The 26,931-nt window shown below is 36.1% G+C and overlaps 1 protein-coding gene across 2 annotated transcripts in view; it reads right to left on the bottom strand.

Annotated features, from left to right (window-relative positions):
- The window catches only part of LOC102682847 (solute carrier family 23 member 2), a 57,683-nt gene that overhangs the window by 6,066 nt on the left and 24,686 nt on the right, over positions 1-26,931 (bottom strand). For both annotated transcript variants that reach the window (XM_015352758.2, XM_015352757.2), the window contains 3 exons: positions 26,044-26,297; positions 16,828-16,992; positions 10,694-10,802 (listed from right to left, as the gene is read on the bottom strand). In XM_015352758.2, coding sequence (XP_015208244.1) covers positions 10,694-10,802; positions 16,828-16,992; positions 26,044-26,297 — 528 coding nt within the window. The remainder of the gene's footprint in view (positions 1-10,693; positions 10,803-16,827; positions 16,993-26,043; positions 26,298-26,931) is intronic.

Here is a 26,931-nt window from a genome sequence, read left to right as displayed (position 1 = left end):
TGGAAGAGGCAGGAGAAAATGTTCATGGGTCAACAATATCTCAAAAAAGGGACGGAACAGAAAAATAAACATCTCAAATCCTGCATGGGGTTTGAACAAAACACCTAAATAATATTGCCGCAAAAGGCTTTGTGGTCTGACAAAACAAAATAGTTTTTTTTTGTCTAAATGCTATCTTAGTGTTACATCTGATGCAAACCCATCATAGTACATTATTCAGTCGACACCATTTCTACTCTAAAAAAGAGTTGAAGCCTAATGAGAATACTTGAACATTACTGTCCATGAGCAAACACCAAGCAAACTAAGAGCCTGAAAAAATTGTGTCAATAAGAATGAGCATACAATGCACCAAGCCTGCTAGAGGTGTTTTAATCAAATATTGAGTTCTCAGGTGTCAATATTTATGCAATCAACATATTACATTTTTTCTCTTTAGTTTAAATATAACTTATTTTACCAATAGAAGACTTCAGTTTGAGCATTTAGGGTTTTCATTAAATATTATTATATTATTATTGTATATACTGTATACAGAGGCAATGTTTGAAGACAATATTTTTGAAAAACTGCATAACCTACCATGATTAAAATTCATTTAAACATTTACATTTATAGTATCTTCATTTGAAAGCATTCATAAATAGAAAAATATGCTTAATGAAATCAGTGAAACCAACTGTAATTAATTTAATTAAAAAAAATCAAATGTCAAGTTTATTGTAAATTGTAAACAGAATCATATGAAAATCAAGAAATGGGTTTAATTTCTGAAGGAGCTATGACATTCTGTTTATTTTACACAAGATATTTAAACAAGTGAATGATTAAATTTGAGACAAAGGGTAATATGTGTGAACTCAACAAACAAAGAAGCAAGAGATGCACAAGAAAACATTTTATATATGTTAACAGGAGATTACTACTACCACACGATTAGAAAGGAGATTATGGTTTAAGTAATCTCAACCTCAGGAAACCAGACAATTCCCATCAATGGCGGATAAGCTTTACAGGGCAGAAGCAAGATGACCTCAGACTTACTAAGGATAAGCTGTTTTCAATGCATAATCCCAATGCATTTCTTTTAATTTGTTTTTCCAAATTGGAAGATATGAACAACTGTTTACACTGTGTTTACATCACAGTAAAATATATATATATACTGTATATTTTTTATACAGGTACATTCTGTATAGCAATGTGTGACTTTGTACAGATTTATGACTATCCATTTGTAAATCTTGAAATATGATTTTATTGTGTACTGATGGCATTACATTGGCTAATATGCTAATTAAACACCATTTTTGTTTAAGACATTAAAATAACATTCATTACAACCTAAAATTGATTATAAACAAGAAGCCGTTTGGCCTGTTTAGCTCATTTAATAGTATGTAGCTTATTGATCCAAGGATCTTGTGAAGCATTTTTTCTTTTATAAACCCAATATGCATCAACAGCTGGCCATACTCCCACAACCCTTTGTGTTGAGAAATGCCTCCTGTTCTTATATTAAAGTACATTTTCTAGTAGTTTCCTATTGTGTCCATTGCTATATTTTCCATTCTTTATTCAGAAGAAATTCACTGTTCTAAAACATAAATTATTATTACCATATAAATAATAATATAGGAACAAGTAATAGGTTTATTCCATGCTGAAAAAAAGAAGAAAGAGAACACAACGTTTCGGCCGTGGAGCCTTCTTCACGTGAAGAAGGCTCCACGGCCGAAACGTTGTGTTCTCTTTCTTCTTTTTTTCAGCATGGAATAAACCTATTACTTGTTCCTTTGCTGCCTACGCATGCTGACGCAGCTACCCACCTAAATAATAATATTACAACACTTTCTTTGCAAAACTATTTTAAATCCTTGGAAACAAGCCTTAGAACAAACCATATTTGGTGATATTTATTAGGGAACTGGCTGCACAAAGCAACTAAGCAACTGCAAAAAGAAATAGAGCAAAAATGCATTGCTGAAGACATGGTGTGTCACAGAAGGATTCAGCTTTCTCAGACACTCTCAGCACCCTTTTAACAGCAATGGCTTTCTGTACTGGAGCAATGGATTACACCTGAATGAGAAGGGTAAAAATCAGTTTAGGGGTAGAATCAAGAGAATTTTGAAGAAATTGGTAATCTGGACTGGAAAGGTATGATAATCTGAAGAGAAAAACACAAGGAAGGTAAATATGGAGTAGGTGCCAAGTGTATGTGCAATACTTATATAATAATAAACTATAGTAGACTCACATTTCCTGCCAAATATTGTTATGCAAATGTATGTATTTGGAGATAAAAAAAAAGAAAAATGAAACAAAGCAGAAATGGCCATTTCAATCTTGCACAGCACACACCTGAGCTACACTTTGGGAAATAGTTACAGGGAACTAGTCCTATAGCACACCGGTGCTTTCTTTATTAGTTCTTTCTTTTTGGAGTAGCTTCACCCTCAATGTGGCTCGTAAACCAAAAACTAGTTTGGAGGGAAAAGAAACAAGAATGAAGTTGACAACTCTCAAACCATCTGGTTAGATAGAATAGAGATGAGCACGCTTATCATAATTGTCTTTATTATACTAATCTGCACACTCCTTTCATATTCATCATCACTAGGAGATTATAATGAGTGTTCCCTACATTTTATTATTATTCGTTCTTAAGCTATTTTATATACTGTACAGTACTGTATTTCATAATACTTCTAACTACACACATACATATATTACACTAACGATTGAGTTTACTTGTTTAAGGGAGGGGAATAGGAGGGTCTAAAGGGGCGTTCTTTCAATTGTAGATGTGATTTTGAGAACATACGTGCTACAGTATGTCAGGAATCCAACCACCGAGTAAAACACAAGTCTACTAAACATAATGTTTTAAAACACCTTTGAAAGCAACCATCCTAGAGAGTTTTAAAACATCTTATATGCATGTATGACTGTAAAAAAAATAAAAATGACAAATGTGAAAAGCCCAAAATCCAGAAGTTTAAACAATCACAAAAACAAAAGATTTAGTCTTTTCTAGCATAAACAGCATCAACTAAAGGCCCTGCCACTCAGTGTAGAGAGAAAGTAGGAAAACATAGTCAAACAAAATTAACTAAGTGAGGTTCACATGGAGGGGAATAAATACATAGCATAACAGCTTTATATTAAACATCAGTGCCATGTAAGATCATTAATAGTAAGCAGAGATACAAATCCAAGTCTTAAGACACAAAAATAGTTTCAACTGAAAAGGGTAAAAAAATTGAATCAGTTGCAACTCAGAGCTTACATAATGAAAAAAGACAGAGGATCATCAGGGATTTTATGTTGAAATACATTACTCTGGTTAATCATAATAAAGAATATACATACAACACACAGAAATAAAGCATAAGACGAGATAGTAGACCGAAAGAGAGACCAGAAAGGTGGGACACAGAGAACAGACAGGGAAATAGGGAACAGAATTATGCTAGCTGAGAGGACCTTTATCTGATCAGTCTTGGAGACCAGTTTCTGATTAAGTTAATGTTTTTAGCACAAAGGGTTAGATACCATTTTACTTTTATAGAACAATTGTAGGAAGAGAGATTTAGCACATATTCTTTTAAATTAGGATGCATGGTATTTCTCTTGCTGGTCTGTTTGGGCATTAAAAGGGATGTCAAGTTACAAGGTTAGCATTTTGAACTTTCTGGTCTTAAGAACATACAGATGCAACCAATCAAAATGCTCATCAAAACCTGTTGCTTTAGTAAGATAGGTGCACTATGGCCTGTTATGATTCAGAATGCTGAATCATATTGCCCAATGAATATTTGCTGCTCTAAGAAGATTGATAGGTGGCACCTGTGGTGTGTTAGATACAAATGGTTTAAATATAAGATATTAATTGTAAGATTATGGTAGTTACTCAGAATATTATTGCTCTGAATACTGGCATGCGAAAGGGGCATGTAAAAAAATTAAGCTGATTCACTGCAAACTACACACCTTTGCCAACATTTCATTTGTATTAACATTTTCTCACATTTTAGTTAAGAAGTTTATCATACTTGTGTAAAAAATCATTACTCTCTATTAAATCTGTAATATTTGAACACCATAACTAGAGTGAATGAAAAACAGAAGACATAATTAACCAGTAATATTATAAAACAAAAAATACTTAATCACAAAAAAAAATTAAGTTAAATAAAACAAAGCAGACGAGAGTACATTTCTTGGCAACTTTGTAATAATATGGATATAGTAATAATATTACTTAAGAATATTTGTTAAGTAATAATATGGATAGAAATCCTAAAAAATCTTTCCTCTTATAACACAAACATACAAAATAGGTATACAAAATTTTATAACACAAAATAGGTGTTGAAGTGAAGTAAAAATCTAAAAAATGAGCAGTGAGATTTCTATACTTCTGTTGTTAGGATAATGGAACAGGTGAATGGAGTTTGTACACATTGGAGTTTTGTTAGTAGTACAGATTAAAATGAATGAAATTTTATTTGTGTAGCAAATATATCTACTTTTATCACGGTTGGCTGCTGAGACTACTTCAGAATTATGGCCCTTTCCCCTTTTGTTTATTCTTTTTTTTTTTTGTTATAAAAGAAAAGAGAAAAACATAATGCTAGTAAGTGTTCTGACTTGTTCTGGCCGCACCAGTACCATGAGAAACCACCTCAAGGAAAGTGGCGGTTTAAAATGTGTATTCTGTAAAACAATGAAGTTGAGGTTTGTACATGACTTGTTTACAACCTATAAAAGTTCATTTAATTTCATTGCTCCTTGTGTGTCTTTTGTATTTGATCAATATGATCCTGATCTTTTTATGCTCATTTTATTAATGATTCAGACATAAAAATAGAATTAAGCAACTTTTCACATGTAACAAAATACAAAAAGATTAAATATTGACATTGCAAACTCCTTATACAGTGCATATGTTATATACTGTATAAAGAACTCCTGTATTTGTATTTCTTTTCCATTTTAAACACCTTTTCTCAACAATGTCTAATTAATATTCAAAGTCTTTAGGTACTGTAATTGTCTCTGTGAGGTACCTTTCGTATTTTGAGACCTTTCATATTTGAACACTTGGGCTTAATGGCTTTTGCCTGTTTGCAGTTTGTTCCAGCACTGCAATTGTGACAGAAATAAATAAACACATTTGTTTTTGATGATAGTTCCAGTGTGTTTACCCCAAAACCAAAGTCTTCATAAAACAAATGGCTGTTGTGATTTCACTAGATATTGTGTTTATCTAACTCTATCTATTTCTTCAACTCCTTATATGTTTTCCCTCTATATCTGGTTTAGCTCCCTCCCATAATGTTAGAGGTATGTTGGAGCAGCTGAATCTCAAGAGTGTCCTCTAGAGCCACTAGAGGGCATCTTAGGGATGCTCAAGAGCAGGGGTTTCAACATGCAGCCATCTGTTCAGCCCACAAGGCAATTGCAGTCAGAGCCGTGAGGAAGGATTCAATTTATGTTTTGTCTGAGCCTGCATAACTCGCACACGATGCGGGTGCCCTTGGCAATGTTACCGTAACAGTTTTGCATACACAGCACTCCCTGTGGTTCACAATGTCTATCGCAGTGCCCTTATAATGTCAAGGATGTATTTAAACAGTCTATGCATGATATGTCTATGCATGATAACAGTGGAAAAAATGACAAGTTGAGACCTGTGTACTTTCTCTGAAACTTTACTTTTTTTTTACTTTACTTTAGATTTTTAACCATAATAATAATGGCCTATAATTATGTGATTCAATCAAAGAAAAGTAATATGTGGTTAAGGAGAAGTTTCTTTGTAGAAATGAATGGAAAGTCATTGTGCTTGGCTTGTACAAGTAAGACTAACGAGCAATAGCAATAATTGTAGAATTGCAACAATTTTGCTATTGTTATATTGCTGATATCTAGGAAATGAAAAGTACCTCACGTTTTCAATGTTACTTTATGTCATGTAATGTCCCTTGAACTTTGCCTTTTGCCAATCCTGTTTTGCACATAAAAACACAAGCTCTGCTATTTATGAAATAAGGCATGCTTCTTCACACTTACAGTATCAGCACATGCAATGTTGGCCTTATCAGTCTCTTAAACAGAGTTTACAGGTGATAACTAACACTAATCACTCATCTCAGAGCCTGTACAACTTGCTTTTCAGACCTTCAGCAACTGATATACAGTTTATCAGCACATTCCCCCAGTTGACAAAGGTAATGGGTTTCTAAATTAGCTGTCAAAGGTATTAACATGTAATATAAGGGAAAATGAAATCCCATTACTTCATAAATATAAGCTCAAACCCCTTTTGCAAAGTATAGAAAATTGCTCAGTATTACTTATTGTCATCTTAACAGTAATGATCTTTCAAAATAAGAACACTATTGCATGTTTATGATAAAGAACCCGTTATTTTTCGTACAGTGGTCAACAAGACAAAATATATAAAATTTGTGTTTAGTATGTTTAGCACACCAAGGTTGAAGGTAAATTAAATGTCTTTCAACCACTCACTTTTTGAAGTTCCATATCTTTCTATGTTTTTACTATCATGGGACATGCTTTCTTACTTTCTTTGCTTTTAACACACCTGGAAAGTACTGGAAGTACTTCCCAATAGGTGCTGAATACAGTAAGCACATTAATCTCATGCTCTTTCACACTTTTCATTTTTCACTGTTAAAACCCATAAGTATTTTAATTTTTTTATTTTCATAATTATTGATATTATAGTATTAAAGGCTATGTCAAAACTTAAAAGTCACCCCAACTGTGTGGTCTCCATTTACTTAGGAAAATCCAGGATTGTCCTCTGTCTCCCCTCCTTTTTGCATTTGCATTTGAGCCTTTGGCACTATTGTTACACAATATGCAATAGATTCATGTTATGGATCATGGGGACATGGAGTAGAAGGTATCTTTATATACAGATGACCTCTTGTTGTAGGTATCAAGACCATCTGTTTTCATCCCTAATATTTTATTTTCAAATAGTTTGTTTCAGGGTATAAACTGAATCTGCACAAAACTGAGCTACAACCTATTAATAATAATAATAATAATAATCATAATAATCATAATAATAATAATAATAATAATAATAATAATAATAATAATAATAATTGCTTACACTTATATAGCACTCTTCTGGACACTCCACTCAAAGCGCTTTACAGGTAATAGGGACTCCCCTCCCCCACCACCAATGTGCAGCCCCACCTAGATGATGCGATGGCAGCCATAGTTCACTTGAACGCTAACCACACACCAGGTATTAGTGGGGAGGAGAGCAGAGTAATGAAGCTAATTCATAGATTAATTAGATTAATTAATTAATGCAGCTGCTGATGAGTTACATCGCTCAATGTTCCCATTCAAGGCTGTAAGAGTGGGGAATACTTGCCTAGGTATAGGTAGGTGTGTATATATACAGTACAATTATTCAAGAATCTTTTCTTCATAAAACTTTTTTTAGTAGATCAGATAAAAAAGCCACCTAGTCAAATCTTCTCCTTTCAGGTTAATATAAAGATTAATATACAGTACCTCCCAGATTTTTTATGTTTTTCTGGGTATTCCCATCTTCCTAAACGTGTTTTGACAACTGTTGATTCACATACTGTATATCCTCGTTCATATGGAATAACAAGACTGTAAATGCAAATCTTTTCTAGAGAGACTTAAACTGATAGGGGCGTGGTATTGTCCAATTTTCAGTTCTTTTATTGAGCTGCATAACCGCTGTATTAAGTACTGGTTAATACCATTTACAACATTCAAGGTAAAAGTGGTACAATATTGAGGCAAGCGCATGTACAGTAATCATCCTTTACTGCTGACACTGATCTGCACACCCCTTCCTCTCGCAGTCACTCAGTACATCTTTAACCCTGTAGGTTGCTGCTACTACTACTAATACTTGGACCCAGTTTAGAAGAATTTTGGTTTCTGATCATTTTCCATCACTTCCCTTAATTTCAATGGATCACACTTTTCTACCATCCTTGTTAGATTTTGCCTTCCACACTTGGCATACTGTATCAGGGGTCTGAGATGCCTGAAGGACCTGTTTGTTGACACATGTTTCCGTTCATTGAATCAGCTCTCTTTCAAATTCAATATCCTTTACGGGTACAGATCCACCCGCATTGCTTACAGTCTTGTTTGGCATCCTCCTGACTGGCACTTCATGGCAAAACATCATTCTGAAATGCTGGCTAGCACTTCTCTGTTGGCTCAATGTCTCATTTTAAGGAGCTGGAAAAGGACTACTCCCCTCTTGCATGCACACTGGATCAGAGACATACTGTAATACACTTTATTAAGCTGGAAAAAAGTAGACTTGCATTGAAGGGTTCCACCAAGAGTTTTTACCGTTTGGAGATATTTTCTTATTTACAGTACATGAATGAGCTAGCTCTTTCAGATTCTGAAGATGTATCCTAAGTATCACAACTGTAAGCAGCTGAGTGTTTTGTTTCTTTCATATTTGTGATTATGATTTTCTTATGCTTATTTAATTTTTAGTGTGTTTTTTCGTTGATTATTTATATTAATTACTGCTTCATATTTGTTTTTGGTTTTAATTTTTTAGTTTGATTGCCCACATATTTACTACTGTGCCTTTCTCCATATTTTCATAGGGTGTAGAGGGGAGGGAGTTCTAGAGTAAGTAATTTAGGGGAATGATAACTTAGACATTTTGTTAAGCTGATTGTATTATTACTCTTGCAAAACGTAGTAAAAACACGTTTTATAGTAGTATAAAGACTAGGTATATCATTTATTATATATTTATTATTATATTACATTTATTTCATTTATTTACTGTATTTTATTTTATAAAGTTGTGTACTGCAATCACAACTTTTACATTTTGAAATAATCCAGGCTAATACTATAAAAAAAACATACTCAAAAAGTAATAACTACATTTTATTAAAATATCAAAAACAAAAATCAGTACAGATAAATAATACTATATAATGACTGTGCCTATTTATTGTATTATTGTATTGCATTGTGTTATGGCCTCCTTGAAGTACATTAATATCAAATCTGGCATTTCATGGCAAATGTTTTAGATACCCCTGCTCTAGAGAGAGGATAACTGTAAACATTCCTACAAGGTTTTAAGAGAGTAAAGTGAAGAAGCTGGTTCACATTACATTTTTCAATATGCATTATACAGTAAGTACAGAAAGTTTAGTCTTTTGATGAGATCAGACCAGTCTTATCTCATGGTGAGACCAGTCTTGCAGACTTGCATTAATAAACTTTCCCCAATTTTGAGTTGACATCTTATTTGCTATAATTACACTCTTTAAGGGTGGTTCCTTAGTTCCTATAAACCAGGGGTGGGGAACGTCCGGAAATCATTTGGTCTGGCCCTGCCAAGGCAACCGCAAGCGTAGAGCCTGGCAATAATTCAATAACGATAATTATCGCAATATAATTTTCCTCGATATAATTTTAACAAAAGTTTGATAAATGTTCATGCTTTACACATGATAAGCGTAAATTGTGAATAAAACTTTCCATTGCTCTTTATCTGTTGTTGACTCTGAGGAATTCTTGTATGATTTTCATTTCCCACTATTAATGTATTTCTGTAGCTGGGGTCCGCTGATTTGCTCTATCATAAATGTTTCAGCATACTAGCTGCACGCAGTGTAGATATACAGTACCTAGGCAATGAAATACAACTTCTAGCATTGCATTGTTTGACACAAAAGGTGATGTGAGTGCAGATATGATGTAGATGTGATTGGAGTTCTTAAAATAAGGATTTAAAAGGTGATTACATTTATGAATTAAATTCTCAATCAACGTGTTAGTGTTGGTAAGATACTGAACTTTCAGTGCATTCGACTCAACTAACGCTCAATTACTATTTGCAAGATCAAAATTCCTTTCTTTTAAAACAAATATAAACTCCATTTGAACTAGATTTGCTCATTTACCATCCAGGATAATTAACAGAAGTAATATAATGGCAGCAATATATTGGTGTCATTATGGGTGGTCTGATGGCAAGTAATGAAAACTAACATTTAAAGTAAGGGAAAACTCCATAGGACTTTCTCTCTCTCTTGCCTATTCAAAATTATTTTCTGTTAAATTCTGCATACTTTAAATTATAGTTTTGATTGCATTTTCTTTTCTAGCATATTTGCATTCTTAACTTAGGCCATGTGGAGAAGATGCAGTATCTTGAGTGGGTGGGAGTGGTCAAATTTTCTAACTGCTTTATCAAATATAGGGTCATGGAGGAACTGGAACCTATCCCAGCAAGCAAAAGGCACAAGACAGGATCTGCCTTGGACAGGATGCAAGTCCACCACAGGGCCCATACACAGACACAAACATGCACACATTCAAGATGAGGCACAATTTTTTCTACCTATCCATATGGCTTTAGAGTGTGGGAGGAAACCGGTGCAACTAGAGGAAACCCATGTGAACATGGAGTAAACATCCAAAATTCCAGTAAGATAACATCCTAGGAATTGAGCCCTGGGACCCAGCACTGCAAGCCTGCAGTATTAACCTATGTGCCTTTGTGCTGCCCTCATTATAATATCTTTTTTTAAATGTTTAGCCATTTGTTTATGCTGTAATATCTTCTTTCCAAATACACAAATAATTCATGTTGAAAGAGAAGTACCTGTGTCAATGATTTCTGGATTTGAATTAAACCATGTCGGAAGAACTAGACCACTAAAGGTTGAAAATCCCAGGATCAGAAGATTTCTTGAAGAATTCAAGTCCACGTACTAAAAAGAACATAGAAAAAATAAAGTTACATGTGTAATTAAACTGATAGCTTTCTATACACTACAGTACACTCCCTGCTCTCCTAGAGCTGAAAATATCAGTGCATATTATTTATGAATATTCCGTTGCTGATATTTTAAACAAGAAGGAAATTATAAATAATTAAACAGTAACAAATTAGGAATATTAATAAAATTAATTCCAATTACTTACAATATTTTGTTTGGCGAATCATAGCTAAAAACTCTTTGGGGCAGCATACATTTAAACATTTTTGAAAATGTGTTATTGCAAATTTGTAGACTGCAGAGGCCATTGTCAAAACATTCTTTGTCATTTTATCACAGCTATTGTTGTTACCAGGCCCAGTGTTTCTCTGGGAAACTGGGAGCATTCTCACAGGGTCTCATGGTTTTCCATGCGCTCTACACCGTGGCCAGATCCCCTTTCAGGCCTGTCCTCTGTTAATCAGAGACCTAATTATTCCATTAAGACTTTCCCTATTTAATCCAGGAGTGCCTGTGAAGCAGAACTCCATGATTGTGTTATTTAGCAGCACTTTCACCCAGAGCGGTCTCATCTCTCTTGGAACCCCAGCTCCTCTTCTGAACGGCCTCACTCAACCTTGAGGAGGTTCATTTGTCCAAAATCTCAACACTCACCTCAGACTGCCTCTGCGTAGCTGCTGAATCGGCTTGTTCTGAGAGCAGTCTGACCCTGCCTGGAACCCCGGCATTCTCTCCAAGCAGTCTCACTCTCACCACTGTTTGGCTTCTGTTCAGAGCAGCTTCACCTGCCTGAGCCCAGCCAACGCTATTTAGCTTTCACCCAGAGCATCATGTCTGTCTGGAATCCCAAGGCTCAACTTTGACTGTCTGAACTCAGCCGCTGTTATTTGGCTTCAATCCAGAGCAGGGTGTCCTTCTGGATTCCCAGCACTCAGTTCGGAATACCTGAACAGCCACATCTGCCTGGAATTCCAACATTAATCTCTAACATCCTCAGCCCAACCAACTGTTGGCCTGCACTCCAAAAAGTCAAATCCTGATTGGAACACCAGCGCTCTCTCGGATCTGCCTCATACTTGCAGCTATTAGGACAACATTATTTGCCCAGAATCCACATTATTATTCCTGGGCAGCATTGTTTGCCCAGAATTTCAGTGCTCACCTCAGACTGGCCACTATTCAACCTCTACTTTCATCCACTTTATTCCTCAGCCACCTCATAGCTTTATTGTTCCTGGGTTCCAGTTCTCTTGGGCTACACCTGGAAACTCTGCCCATGGCTATGCTGGCTAGGGCTTCTCCAAGCTGCTGAGTGTGAACCTTTTCGCTCCCAGACTCCAGTAGATGACTCCCTCAGTCTGACAGTGCACACTGACCTGGTCTCTGGACTAGACCTACCAATGAGTGTGTGCCTCCATCAGCCCAGCAAAAGATGCACCTTGAGGATGATCACCCCGACTGGGAGTATGTCACCCAACTTCAGAACCAGACTCCTCAGTCATGTTTAGCTCATTGGAATGATGTGCATCTTCAGATCTGGATGGCTCACCCCTTTTACAGCTGCCTTTCCCTCGGAGCACTGCATCTGTGGACTCATCCCTCAGCCTGGTCTCAAGCGCATGTGCAGTAAATCTGCTCAGTCCGGTTCAAGGCACACATTTGAAATATCGTCCCAATGTTGAGCACCTGGTCCTTCAGTTCCAAAACAGGCTTCCAATCTTTGTACTGGCCCAATGTGGTTTCCAAAGTGCCGATGTACAGATACTCATTTCCTCAATTATTCACTTACTCAATCACTCACTAATCACTTTCCCTAAGATGTTCTGGAATACTCGATTCCCTCTCTGTCGGGCCTTTTAAGGAACTCTCTGATCCTTTACACTTTTCGGACTAAGCACTGCCCCGGTTGCACACTTGGCATAACACAATGTATAATATAAACATAATACTATTGCAGGCTTTACTTGTCAACCTTAGATATTATAACATTATGAAATCTTTAATAGTTTGTATAAACCATCTAGCCTTCAAAAACCATGTATATTTGTCTTATGTTTTTGAAATGTAGCCACGATAACAATGAATGACTTGAAGTCTGAATCTCTGATATACAATAATCAAACTGCTCTCTTCCAATAAAAAAGTGTTTTTTTGACGTAATGCAACTATAACCATTCAATTAACTTTACAAGTGTTTCACTGTGTTAGCCAGCAGTGATACAGATAAATGTCATATATGTCATATTTTTAAGGGTTTTGTAATCCCATACTAAAATCAAAATAAATTGTAATCACTATTCTTTAGCTATTACACTACTTAACTGGCTTCATGCTTGTTATTGCTTAAGAATGTAAAACAGACATTATTTTTGTTTTGCTCATTGTATGTTTGTAGCGGCGAGACTTATTAATAAGGCAGAATTAAGTGTTTCTGAGCTTTCCCAAATTAGGTCTCATCTCTCTGTTCATCTTTGTGGTGCAGCCACAGAGAAACTATTCATGCAGGCTGATTTAAGGTTTCCTTTGATAAGGTTTCCTAGGACAGCTCCCAAAGGGTGATGCACTTAGGTAAGCCTGGTTATCATGATCAATGGTTATCCATTGGCGCCTATCTGTCTAGGGAGTGCCAGATGGACATCTGGACTGCATTCCTAAGCGTCAGGAGTAAGTGACTCATATCTCACCTTGATCAACCAATCAGGGACCGGTAGGGCCGAGTAACCCACGTGGGACTCTGATGCCCATGGAATTTTCAGCCAATCAACGAGCTGAAGTTCCTCCAGGTAAAAACAGGCAACACAGAGAGCCTGAGAGATTCGAAATTCAAGATTCAGTGAGATTCAGGAGAATTCTGTGGACTTTTCTAAAGGGAATTCAAAGGAGAATTCCAGGGCAGGACGGCCCAGGAGCAGAAGGCTCTCAAGGGCAGGACATTCTCGCAGCGCGCCTCCTGACCATCCTGAGACTCAGCCCGGACAACCATGGAATGGCCAGTGTGTACGAGTGCCAGAACTTTCCTTTGTTCTAAGAGTCGAGAGCGGAGGTTATCAGAGAGTAACCAGAAGATCCACCCGAGATTAGCACCAGCAGCAAGCCTCGTGAACAGGTCAGAACTGTGGACAGCTGAATCACTATTCAGAACTAGCTCATCATCAGGAACGAACCGGTCCTCTTCCTGACTTGCTGGGACCCACAGTCATCTTTTCTCCTGTGCACAAACTGTGCTAGTTAAAGCCAACACTAACTAGCCAGTCAGTGAGCATCAGCAGCGCACCGTCGCAAGCCGCACAGCACAGCCTGGCACCAAGCCAGAGAGCGCGGATTGGACAGCAACAGCCTGCAACTGTTTCTTTGTGCCCGCAGGAGATCTGAATCCCCAGAGATTGGATGAGTATTCAACTTCAATGCATTACAGCTCGAGAATTCAATTGTTATCCCAACCAGTTGATATCAATTTCATTCTTAAGAATTATGTACTTGTTTTGAGTATCTAATGTAGAAGTTATAACCAAGTTCATTTACGAAACGGTCTTAATGAATGATATACTGAACATATGTCCTCTTGATATATGTAACTCTTTGTAACTGACTGAATATATATCTTTTGTATTCTGATAACCCTCTCGATAAGATCTGTTAGGTTTATATGCATATTCTATGTATTAATAAATGTATCCTCGTGTATTAGTAGCTGTGTGTGTGCGTTGTTTGAGTTATGTCGCATGGTTGGATTCTAAAGCCATCAAAAGAATCAATTTTGTGATTTACTGCTACAATTAATTATTGTCCCAGTAAATGCCCAAACCCTACAGAACTGGTGCCTTCAGAGAGCACACTACATTACATTTCGGCTATGGCAACGTTACATGTTCTACACTTCTATTTGTAAGGTCAATTAATAATTGCAAGGATGAGAGTAACACCATTTAACAGTCTGGTAACAGTTGTGTTTTAGCTTCTAAGCAGGGAAACATTAAAGTAATTAAATGAAAAGGTCATATGGGGAATCTTCTCTGCCTTTTGGCTAGAGGAACCTTTTCAGTGTCAAACTGTGTGTTATACTGCTACTATTTGCTAGTGAGTCTTATGATCTAGTCCATATCACAAGAGAACGTAGGTAGCCTGCAGTGATGTTTCTAAAGAGAGTAGTATGACAATGTCTTTCCTGATGAATGAAACCAAATGCAACCAAATATGAAATACAATAAAATTTGACATCTGGTGACACTATCAATGACTCATTGTGACTCATGTTGTCCAAACCACAACTAAACAATTTAGCAATGTCAGTTATAACATTCATCATCTCAACCACCCAGGCAAAAAAAAAAAAATTGTCTAGGCTGTATCCTAACAAAATACCATTTTAAGAATGACACAGTAGTCAGGAATTGGCATAAAACGTAGTTATAATGTGAAACCAAATATTTGCCTTGAGCATTTTGCGTTTGTGCAGTTTTATGTTTTTTTCTTTCATTTCTGACCATAGCAGTCATTGTTTTTTAGGGGTACTTGCCAGAATTTGCCATGGGAAAGTATTTTGTCTGCTACTTTCTACATTATTGCAGTTACTTTTGTCCTTTGGAAAGTTAGATGGATGCAGCAGTCCCAGCTTTTCTTCTACTCTGTCTTTTGCATTATATAATAATGTATAAAACAAATGTGCATGGTAGAGTGTAGAAGAATGCATATCAGAGCTGATTCAGTTTTTACCCCTAGTTATGTTTAAGTACAAGAAGTGCAGGCTTAATGTAATAAAATTAAATAATACCTCCTTTTAATATTTGACTATTTGACTCTCAAAAGAAATTAGTAATTAGTAATTACAATTAGTAATTGTCAATCACCCCCCATCTTGCTGCTAAGCTCCTTGTATCAATCAGAACTCCAGGGATACAAATTTTGCAGACTTTCCCCCTAAAAAGAGATTTGGCAAGTCATTCACTGTTTCTCAAACTGTGGACTTCACAAAGTCCATAGACAAGTTAATACTGAATAGAGGTCAGGCTCAGCTCTTAGGGCTATCAAACCACCAGCTCACAGGTAGAGAAGCATTCACTTACTAATTCCAATTTACCCAATTCTGTCAGTGTCTTGTATTGATAAAGTCAAGGTACAGATCAGGTGGGTTGTCTGCATTCTTGTACTTAACCTGTGTTTCAAGAACGCACCTTTATTGTTTGAGCTCACATCTATTCAAATGAAATGTAAAGCTATTTATTTAAGTTTCTTATCATTCATATTTATAAATACAGTATACTGTATATATACGTACACAATTATATTAATATTATAATAATTATATGTATAAGTACACAAATGTAAGAACAAACATTGAACAGTTTATGAAAGAGCCTATTCCACAAAAAGTAGTATGTGATATTTTGTAATTGTCATATTTCCCATGACTCCCTGTTTTCTTGTAATGTAAGAGCTGGTGGAATAGGTTACATGTATATTAAAACTATGCATTCTCGTTAGGATAACATAAAAATAGCAGTAATCATGGAATTTATTACAGTTTGAACATATTGTTTTCTGTTCTCAAAATACCATAACTCACGTATCTCATTTTTATTATTTTTTAATTGCTCATTATCAGTGTTCCTCATTTTTGGTGTTTATTGTTTGGTGTTATGTTATTTTTTAACATTCATGTTGTCTTTATACTCCACATACATCTCTATTTTGCTGATGAAAATCTAGTCATCCATTTCCTAACTGCTTTATCCAATGCAGAGTCATTGGGGAGCTGGAGCCTATTGCAGGGCACATATAGCCGCAAACATGCGCACACTCACACTAAGGCAATTTTGTTTCTTGTAGACAATTTACCTACAGAACCAGTATGTTTTTGGACTGTGGGAGGAAACCCACTTGACCACAGGAAGAACATACTGTACCAGCCCCAGATACCAGATAGCACCCCAGTAATCAATCCCAGGATCCCAGATACATCGTAATACATCTTTCACACACTGGAGGGAAAATAATGAATTGCTTCATTGCCCCTTACCTGAAGGTTAGAGATCCCCACCGCTGCAATCATTCCAAACATAACCAGAAACATTCCTCCTATGACTGGATTTGGAATGGTAATAAATATAGCACCAAACTTTCCAAAGAGTCCCAGCAGAATCATTAAAACACCTGCTGACTGAAGGACCATTCTACTGCCAACCTGACAGAAAAGTAGAGGAGGAAGAGATTTGATTTCTGAAAATTAATAATTTTCTTAATACCATGTCTTGCAAAAATTCTCATATCATCAATATTATCACATATAGCAAATCTTTATGTTTGTTAAATATAGTTTATAACACTCATTCACACAACCAATATGACAACATTAAATAGCATTATATATATATATTTATATCGATTAATTTTATTCATAGCCTTGTAACCTTGCTCAGTTGGAATTTGGAATTTGGACAATTCCAAACGTTAAGGTTATGGAGTGGCCTGGTGTATGAAAATGTTTTCCTTGTATTTTGTGAAGTTCCACGAAGTGGGATCTGTTCTGTATGAGTCCGAGTCATTCATTTTATCAGCGTAATTAAATATTCATTGATATCTTTATAATATATTATAAATTTCAGACAATTTTAAATGTACACTCTATGAAAATACACATATGCACAAGAGTCAAAAGTGCGTAAAGCTTAAGTAAGTAATGTACTCGACAAAAAAAATAAAGTTTATTTCCTTTTACACTCGTTTACAAATTGATGGCAAAACTATGATCTAGTAAGTTGAATAGTCAAACTAATGTTGTTGTACATACTGTATTCAAGATTTCTTGAATTGATAAGATATGGCTGCAGGTGCCGCAGAAATTAATGCAGTTAACTTGTTACCACATGTGTACTTGGCCTTTCACAAGGAAATTAGACATTAAATGATGCAAATGATTGAAAAAATTTGAAAGTGTCTTCTACGAACACGCAACTGAACCATTTCTGTCTCTGTCACTATAAAGCCATTGAAATAAAACACCAACACATAGCTGCACAAATGTCCTACACAAAGGTCATTTTTAACTTCAGGAAACTCTCCAGGAAACTGTTTCTCTTGGATCTCTGTTATTCATAAAGTTCATGGGAGAACAGGAGTGGCATATCTGGGAGCTTGTAGTTAGGATAAATTCCAATTCAAAGTGTATAATTATGCATCTGACATGTCTAAACTCTCCTTCAAAGTGATAAATTTCCTACTGCAATGTGACTGCCACATTCCACCCAGAGGTGCTTGTATTTAGAAGCACAATTCCTGGCTCAGCAGCTACTGTACAGTAAACTTCATTGTTAGGACAGGTGAAACATAAGTGATTATTGTGTTTTAGTTAGAACAAGAGCCAGTATTTTTCATCAGCATTTTTGTCATAAAGCAACTCATCTAGCTGTAGACAACATTTTATATAGTAACGAATATTAGTCTCTGTACAAATTATTCCATATGCATCAAATATTACTCTGTCTGCATTTAATCATCATCAAGATCATCATCAGCAGCAACATCATCATTATCATATTTAACTCAATTTAAATTTAAACACCATTTAAAAGGGAACTGCAGTTTCAATTTTTCAGACAGGTTATAAAATCTCGGTAATAAAATAAATGAATTGAAGGAAACACAAATTTTACACATACCAAACTAAGCACAAAATCTTGAACTTTGTGAAAGTACTGTACGGACACCATGTTGTTGCAAACTGCTGGTCTTGCCATTGGCGAGAGCAAAAGTTGGTGAGAATTGTGATGTTCCCTGCTCAGAGTAGTGCCTAATGTAATGTGATATACTGTATGAATGAATTGTGTTTTGAAATGCACTCATCAATGCCGATTCTTTCTTCTCCTGTAATATAAAAATTAAGTTGCACTTCCCCTTTAAGGTACTTTACAATAAAGCTAATGTTACAGGTTATTGAGAGTCATCTAGCTGCTGTCAACATTTGCAGTTCTGGGTTTTAAAGGAAGTAGAAACAATGAATGGAGGCGGAGGTGTTTGCTGAGCTGTTGGGGGTCTGAGATAAATTTATTGAAAGGATTCATCTAGTTAACCTTAGTTAATAAATTTTTTGGTAAATCACAGGAGAAACACACGATAAAAGACAGGTAGGCGGAAACTGTCAAAGGAACACACACACAGAGAAGATAGGAACAGGGAGAGGAACAGAAGTTTTGTATTTCGTTGGACAGGAAGTAGGCCTTTGAGATTATTGTACTGTAAGTAGCATTATGTTATGTGCATGTAATATTGTGTGCCATCTAGTTATTGTTATTGTTAATAAATATTAATTTATTCCAGTTTGCCTTATTTATTACTTTTTAGAGCTGTGACAGAGAATTGTAAAGACATTTTTATTTAATTAACCTATTACATTTATTATAATTATTTATTTTAATGATTGATAATTATTGAATATCCCAATCAATATTCTTTATTATGGTGTATTATGCTACACGAAGAGAATACTATAGAGACAGGTGTACATAAATCGTTATAGTAGATTAAAAGATAGTATGTAAAAGAGAATAGTGATATAAGATTTTAAAAGTGCTGACTGAATAGCAAGATCTAATATGTGCTGAGGAACAGAACAGAAAACCCAGTGTCCCAAGATTCAGAGCCTCATTTGGAGAGTTAAAAGACTGTCAGCAATCAGAGTGCAAATGGCATATAGATTTACAGAGTTAAGAGTTCCCTAAAATAGTCAGAACACAAACCATTCAAGCCCTTCAAGTCAGTAGCAGGATTTTGAATATTATTTGAAGATATATTCTCATAAATTTTAATTTTAGTTAAGATCTGAGCTGTTGAGTTTTGAACATGCTGCAACTTGTTAAAAATATGTCTCAATACACAAGAAAACACTACACTTCAACACTCAAATATGCTGACTGATTCTGAAAAAGAGAATCTGGAAAAGAGAAACACATGCATTAGTTTTTATGCAATGCTGCAGATGAGAAAAGACACCCTTTAGCATGGCTAACGTGAGCTTTAAATGCAATGCTCTCATCAAATTGTATCAAAATGCCTGAATTGAACTGATTTCAAGACCGTCAATTATACAGCACAAAGAATGCAGTATAGCCAAACGTCTATGTGCATGGTTGGTATCTTTGTAAATTTGGTAAATTTGTTACATCCGCTTTTTTAACTACTGTATCTAAGCATTGTGACAAGGAAAATAGTGCTTGATCAATAATGGACATCATGCAAACATAAAATGTGTTTCATTAGCATAGAAATCAAAGCCAATAACAATCTTATGAATCTTACTCAAGAATATTTTTCCTTCCTGCCATAGTTAAGAATACATACAAGAGGACAGTTTCTAAATCAAAGTTACTGACAGCACCCTTGGCTACATTCTCATCTACTGCTGGAATGGATGACTGACTTGGGACACTAACCATCTGTTACAGGATCAAGTCCCTGTCCTTGCAACTTACAGTACAAGTTTTGAACTGCAGTGAGTTCCTGACCTGTGTACCTCTTGACTGCACCTAGAATGGCCTCTGATTTAAACATTACACATCTGACACACTCTGGCTGTTTGCTCCTTTTCTTTGTCCTGAGCTGGGACTTTGGAGACTCAAAGAGCAACAAGTTATTTTATAACTCTTAAATCCTGGCATGTGCCCATTTGTGTGTGCCCTGCGATTGAGTGGTGCCCTGCCCAGGGTGTATTCTGCCTTGTGCCCATTGCTTGTCGACATAGATCCAACTAAAAATTGTAAGAATTGGTTTTGTCACTGCCATTGAAATGTTAGAATAAAAAGTTTAAGAAAAACTTTTCTTAAAAGCAGGTGCTTGATATAAGGCTGATGTTAGTGATCCAGAACCACCAAGCCAGACAACTGGTAGGAAGTGGGGATTGTCTTCTTCTTGAAAATTCATTATGAACTAAATTTCAGTGGATACACACCGACCTAAGAAACTCAGCTATAAAAATAGACTTTATCGATTTTTTTTTGTTTAAACCTAATTTGTTTGAGGAATGTCCCTTATCCATTGGCATATGAATGAAGAAGTCAGGAAAGAAAACACAGGCCAAGCATATACCCATGTAGAAGAAATATTATAGTTGCAATGCAAATGTCAATTGAAATGGGATAAAATGGTCAATAGTTCTGGTGGTTTGTATATGATATACAAACAAAATATAAATATGATAAGACATATGTGGCCAAGAGGACAAAAATCAAGAGTAGGCTAATGTATACCTTCAAAATTAAATCATTTTATAGCAGCTAGCTGTAAAATATATAACATTTGCCATAAGCCATATGGTTTGAGGTATGATGCCTGGTGGTATGTAAAAGGAAGTTGAAACCCCCCAAATCTTTCCAAACTGATACTCCACATCAGCAAATGCATAAATAAAGATAACAATCACATTAAAAATGGAATTTGGCATTAGAACCTGAAAGTTAAAATAAATAGCCTTTAGCTGCTGAATAAGATAAGTATTTACATTAACCCAAAAACAGTGGGGGCAAAATAACAACACACTGTAATTAACTACTGTTCATAATCATAACTTTTTTTATAACTTGCTTATTTAATCATCCAATCCTGGCTATATTGATGATGTTGTGCGAACCACAGTGAGTGAAATATGTGTGTCCTTGCACATGTAATAAACTACTAAGGTTAAAATAAGCAACTTTAAGATCTTTAAAACCTGTTTCCATGTGACAATGATAGCCCTCTGAAGTCCGTGTTGCCCTGGAATTTCCTCTAGGGCCACTGTACATTTTTCATTTTGAGGAGTTTCCAATGAGCCTTCAAAGTGGCAGCACTTATAAGAAAGGAGTAATTAGAAAATTCCTCTGCCAAGAAGCCAGATTTCAACAGTACCTGAGGTGGTCCTCAGGTACTGTAAAAGGTTAAATTCAACTATGTTGTATATATCTATGACTGATCAGAGAAAGAATGTAGGAGGTATGTGAGACCCAGATAGACAGCAGCTCAAGCATTCCTGGCTGTCAATAATTGGCCAGAGAAGGTCTAAGGGGTCAGGCCAGTGAAGCTGGAAGTTTACAGTGAAAGTTAAGGCGGAGATCACACCCTAATCTAGCTCCACTTCCACCTGAGTATAAATATAACCCTTGCTATAGTAATTCTCTTAAGAGCATTATGTCCAGTACTCTCCACTTCACTGGTTGGCTTGGAAATATCACTAATGCTTTGACTGAACCTTTTAAATTCCCTTTTTTTCATCTGACTAAATAATAGAATCATAGATACGAGCAATCAATTTAGTCAGAGAAATGTATTATCATTATGTGACATAAAGTTGTTACTGTGCAACAGTAAGGAATTCATTGGGTAAAACATAAAAAGGAATAATGTTATGTGCCAAGGATTTATGAGCCTGAGGTTCTAAACATTCTATCTTCTTTTTTACCATTAGTGATAAGACAATTTTCACTTCAAAATGTACAAATTGGAGTTATTACAATAATGGTTCAAACAAAGTGTTCTGTAATGTTTTTTTAGTGGTTTGGTGATTAACATTTAGTTATCTATAAAAGTAGATTAACTTTTATTAAATGCACATTTGTTTTCAGCCAGCATCAATAACTAATCTTAAGTAAACATATGTTCTCAGAGAACAAGCAGGGCTGCTCAGAGGAAGTCCTCACATACATATTTGGATACTGAACATTTTTTAAAATGTCACAGATTATTATGACCTAGTTATAATTTATTTTATTTCTTCAGTGGTTGTACTGTATGATCAGTTTGTAGTGTATGCATTGAGGACCCAGCAGATATGGAATTAAATATAAATTATTGGTATGATAACCTATCAATATTCATTTATCAGTTTATTTAAATAGAATAAAAGTACAAAATACAATTTTATTTATGAGCACTATTCAAGACGTGCAAATCTTTGTGCAGTTGCTCATGGGTAATATGTATAACAGATGTTCAAAGAAAGAGAAAAAGGCATACACATACTGTAGCTAACTGGCTTATATACAGTATGTCTGTAAGAGAGATTTCCCAGTTTCACAGTCTCTTAGAGGTTTAACAGTGAGTTCTACAGATGTGCTGCACAAAACACGACTCTATTACCCAACATGTGGATCGTGTTCTTGACAGAGTAAAAGACCTGAATCAGCAGATATCAGATATGCTGTATTAAAAATCAGACAGTACTCATACAATAGGTACTTAGGATGAGCTGCAGCTAGACCATTCAGTGATGCAATAAGGAGGACCTCAGATTTTACTATAAATATCACAGGAGCCAGGTACAGTTTAAAGAGGACAGTGGTCATGTACTGATGTAGAAGATGGCTGGAGTACTTCAAAAATCTGTTAAATGTAGAAAATGAGAGGGAGAACCTAATGGAGACAGATGTGTGGACCAATCCAAGAAATTTCAGTAAAGAGATGAAAGTGGGCAAAGCAACTGGACCATCAGGAATAGCAGCAGAACACTTTAAGAACCTCGATGAAAAGGGGATTCAGTGGCTGACGAAATTGCTAAACAATATTGCAAAGGAAGAGAGAATTCCAGAAGAATGGACAAAAAGCAGTATGGTTACCATCTACAAGGAGAAAGGAGACCCAATGGAGTGTAAAAACTATAGAGGAATAAACCTTCTGGAGCATGGATTGAAAATCCTGGAAAAAATTCTGGACAAGAGACTCAGGAAGATAGTCAGGATCCACAACTCACAATTTGGATTCTCAGCAGGGAAAAGCACAACAGATGTCATTTTTGTGATGAGACAGTTACAGGAGAAGACACTAGAGAAAGGGAAAAAGCTGTATGTGGCCTTTCTGAACTTGGAGAAGGCATATGACCATGTGCCCAGAGAGGTGGTGTATTGGTGCTTGAGGAAGAAAGGAGTACCAGAAAGCATGGTGAAGTTAGTTCAAGCAACCTATAGAGATGCAACTACGAAGGTGGGCACACAACGGGGAGAAACAAAAGAGTTTGAAATCACAGTTGGAGTACACCAAGGATCAGCACTAAGTCCTTTCCTTTTTATAAACATTATTTACACACTGACAGAGGAGGTAAGAACAGAAGTGCCTTGGGAACTCATCTTTGCTGATGATGTGGCACTGATGGCAGATTCAGAAGTAGAACTACAGGAGAAAGTGTTCAAATGGCAGAGGAGTCTGGACAAGGGTGGACTGAAAATGAATGCAGAAAAATCTGAAATAATGGTAATGGAGAGAAGAGGAGATACTATGACCAATGTTGAGGAGACAAATGGAGGAAAACTGAAACAGGTTGATGGCTTTAAATACCTTGGATCAAAACTGGTAAAGGGAGGAGAAACACTGGAGGCAGTAAAACAAAGAGTGAAAGCTGGATGGAACAAGTGGAGAGAAATAACTGGAATAATCTGTGACAGGAAAATTCCTAGAAAGTTAAAATGCAAATGTACAAGGCTGTGATTAGACTTGTACTACTATATGGAGCTGAATGCTTGGCAGTTGGAAAGAGGGAAGAGAACTTGATGAGAAGAACTGAAATGAGGATGTTGAGATGGATTCTGCAGATTTCAATGAAGGATAAGATCAGAAATGAAGAAATCCGTAGACGATGTAGGGTGGTGGATGTAGTTGAGAAGATGCGAGAGGCGAGGTTATGGTAGTATGGGCATATCATGAGGAGGGACGTTGAGGAAGTAACAAAGAGGGTAATGGAATTTGAGGTGGAAGGTAACAGGGGAAGAGGAAGGCCTAGAAAGATGGATAGATTGTGTGAGAAAAGATATGGAGGTATGTGAAGTGAGTGAGGAAGATGTGCTCGACAGAGACAAGTGGAGAAAAGTAACCAAAGCAGCTGACCCCAGGACAGTCTGGAACTAAGGCTGTGAAAAAGAAGAAGAAGTAGCCTATTTACTTATTTTTTTTTATTTTAACAGTGAAATAAATTTTTAGTTATTATTCTTTTCAATTTATTTCTTGAAATAATGCACATATGAACCATGGAATGTTAACCACATGGAAGAAAGTTACCCTTGTGATGTTCTTAATATTTGTTTCAGTAAGGTCAAAAGTAACACTAAGTATTCTAACTTCCATTACAAGAACATTGAAGTCACCAATATTGAAATATAAGAAATATATAAGAATATAAGAAATAGTGGGAGCTTATGAACATCCATAACTTTTAGGACAACATCACATTTATCAGTGATCTCATGATGGCTTTCCATGTGCTCCAGTATGATACCTATTGACAGTGTAAAAAGCTGCATTTAAATCAATAAGGAGAAGAATATTGATTGACTGTAACAAGGTACAGTACAGGTAGGGAGTATGGATCCTGTGCAGGACTCAGTAGAGAGAGAGAATACCAATCCAAATCGCTAGGCAAAACGTTATCCAGGAAACAAGCAAGTAGGTCAGATAACGGTAGAGACTACTAAAGAGCCATAATATGAAACGCAAGGCTAAATCGTAAATGAGGGGCAAGCTAGAAGGTCAGATACCAAATAGAAAGTAGAAGCAAATAACACGCACTTGGGAGCTCGAAGAGAATACATAATAGTGAGCGGAGAAGTGAGGAAAGAGAGGAACTGAAATAGTGACAGCAGTGAATGGTGATACGTAGGTACATTACTTGCGGTGTGAGCGTTTGTTAAACACAGTGTGCATGGAAATGTGAGAAGGGTCAGAGACGCGTGTGGAATGGGTAACATTGACTTAGAGTCAGAAATAGCAGATCATTCATTGCCCTGTAAGTCTTGTTTCAATACTGTGTCTCTATCAAATTCAAAAATCAAAGATTTTCCTCATGTCTGGCTCCATGTCTGTCAATGGCAATTTGAGTGATTTGCACAGAGGTTGGTGAATGAGATCAGTTTTGTGGAGTGCAGGTGCGAGGGTTCACAGTGCTGGTTCAATATCTTGTTGAAGTTCTTCTTGACGTTTCAACAAGAAGAAAAACTTCATGTTGAAAAAAATGTAACTATTCAGTGCTCTGAGGACATCTGAGCAACCAGTGCAAGGTATTACATATAATGAATCTAATGGCTATTTATATTATATAATGGAGTCTCTATGCCCAATGATAAACAATTAAAAAGAACTTAGCAGAATTCTTAAAACTAGTTCCCTTTTGTTTAATCCTTTTTCAATAGGTTCTCTTGTGATTCTAAACATTATTACAGGATGTGACATAAAAGTATAGGTAACCATTTATTAATAAAATCCAGAAATCAATCTGGCAACGTACCTTTGTTATTCCAAGGGCAGCAATGTTTTGGCTGTATGACGTGGTTGCATTTCCAGTTCCCCAGATGGCTGCTAAAATACATCCTATCCCTTCAATTGCTATTCCCCGGTTGATAGCGTGAGTGGGTGGTGGGGGAGCCCCTGACAGACGTGCACATGCATAATAATCCCCAATGGACTCAATGGAGGAAGCGAGAACTCCAGCCATCATTCCAAGCACAGAAGCCAGGGTCACAGTGGGAACACCCCATTGACCTGGAGAGAAAAAGTATAGTACTTTTAAAAAGACATTTCATCAATCAATTGAAAATGTTATTGCCAGCTCAGAATCTCTGTCACCATTTTAAGATCCCACAGCTATAATTGAGGATAATATTGTCACCGGGAATCTGGATTTTTTCTATTCTAGTTTACAATGAAAATGTGCACCATTTACACATTCAACACTTATGCATTTAGCATTTCTAATCACAATATTAAACTTAGTATTAATAATAAAGTTATTAATAAGAACAATACTGAGTATTAAAATAACATTAACATTGCTGCAACAAACTCACAATGTTATGTTAAAGAAAATGGAAAAACAAGTTTTTGTAGTAGATATTTGTGTAGGTGTAGTTTGCACTGACTTGTTTGAACAAGCAATAAACTAATTCATCCAATTTATCATGGATAAACAATTCATCCATGGGGGAGCAGAAGCCTATCCCTGCATGAAACAGGCACAATGCAATATACCGTATACCCTGGATGGTGAACCAGTCCTTCACAGGGCACACACTCACACCAGGGGCAATTTTCCCAGAAACCAATTAAGCTACCAGTGTGTCTTTGGACTATGGGAGGAAACTGGAACACCCAGAGGAAACCCAAGTCAACATGGGGA

Source organism: Lepisosteus oculatus, chromosome 7 (assembly GCF_040954835.1).
Source record: "Lepisosteus oculatus isolate fLepOcu1 chromosome 7, fLepOcu1.hap2, whole genome shotgun sequence".
Lineage (NCBI taxonomy): Eukaryota > Metazoa > Chordata > Actinopteri > Semionotiformes > Lepisosteidae > Lepisosteus > Lepisosteus oculatus.
The sequence above is the reverse complement of the archived record's forward strand: the minus strand, read 5'-3'. Positions and strand labels throughout refer to the sequence as shown.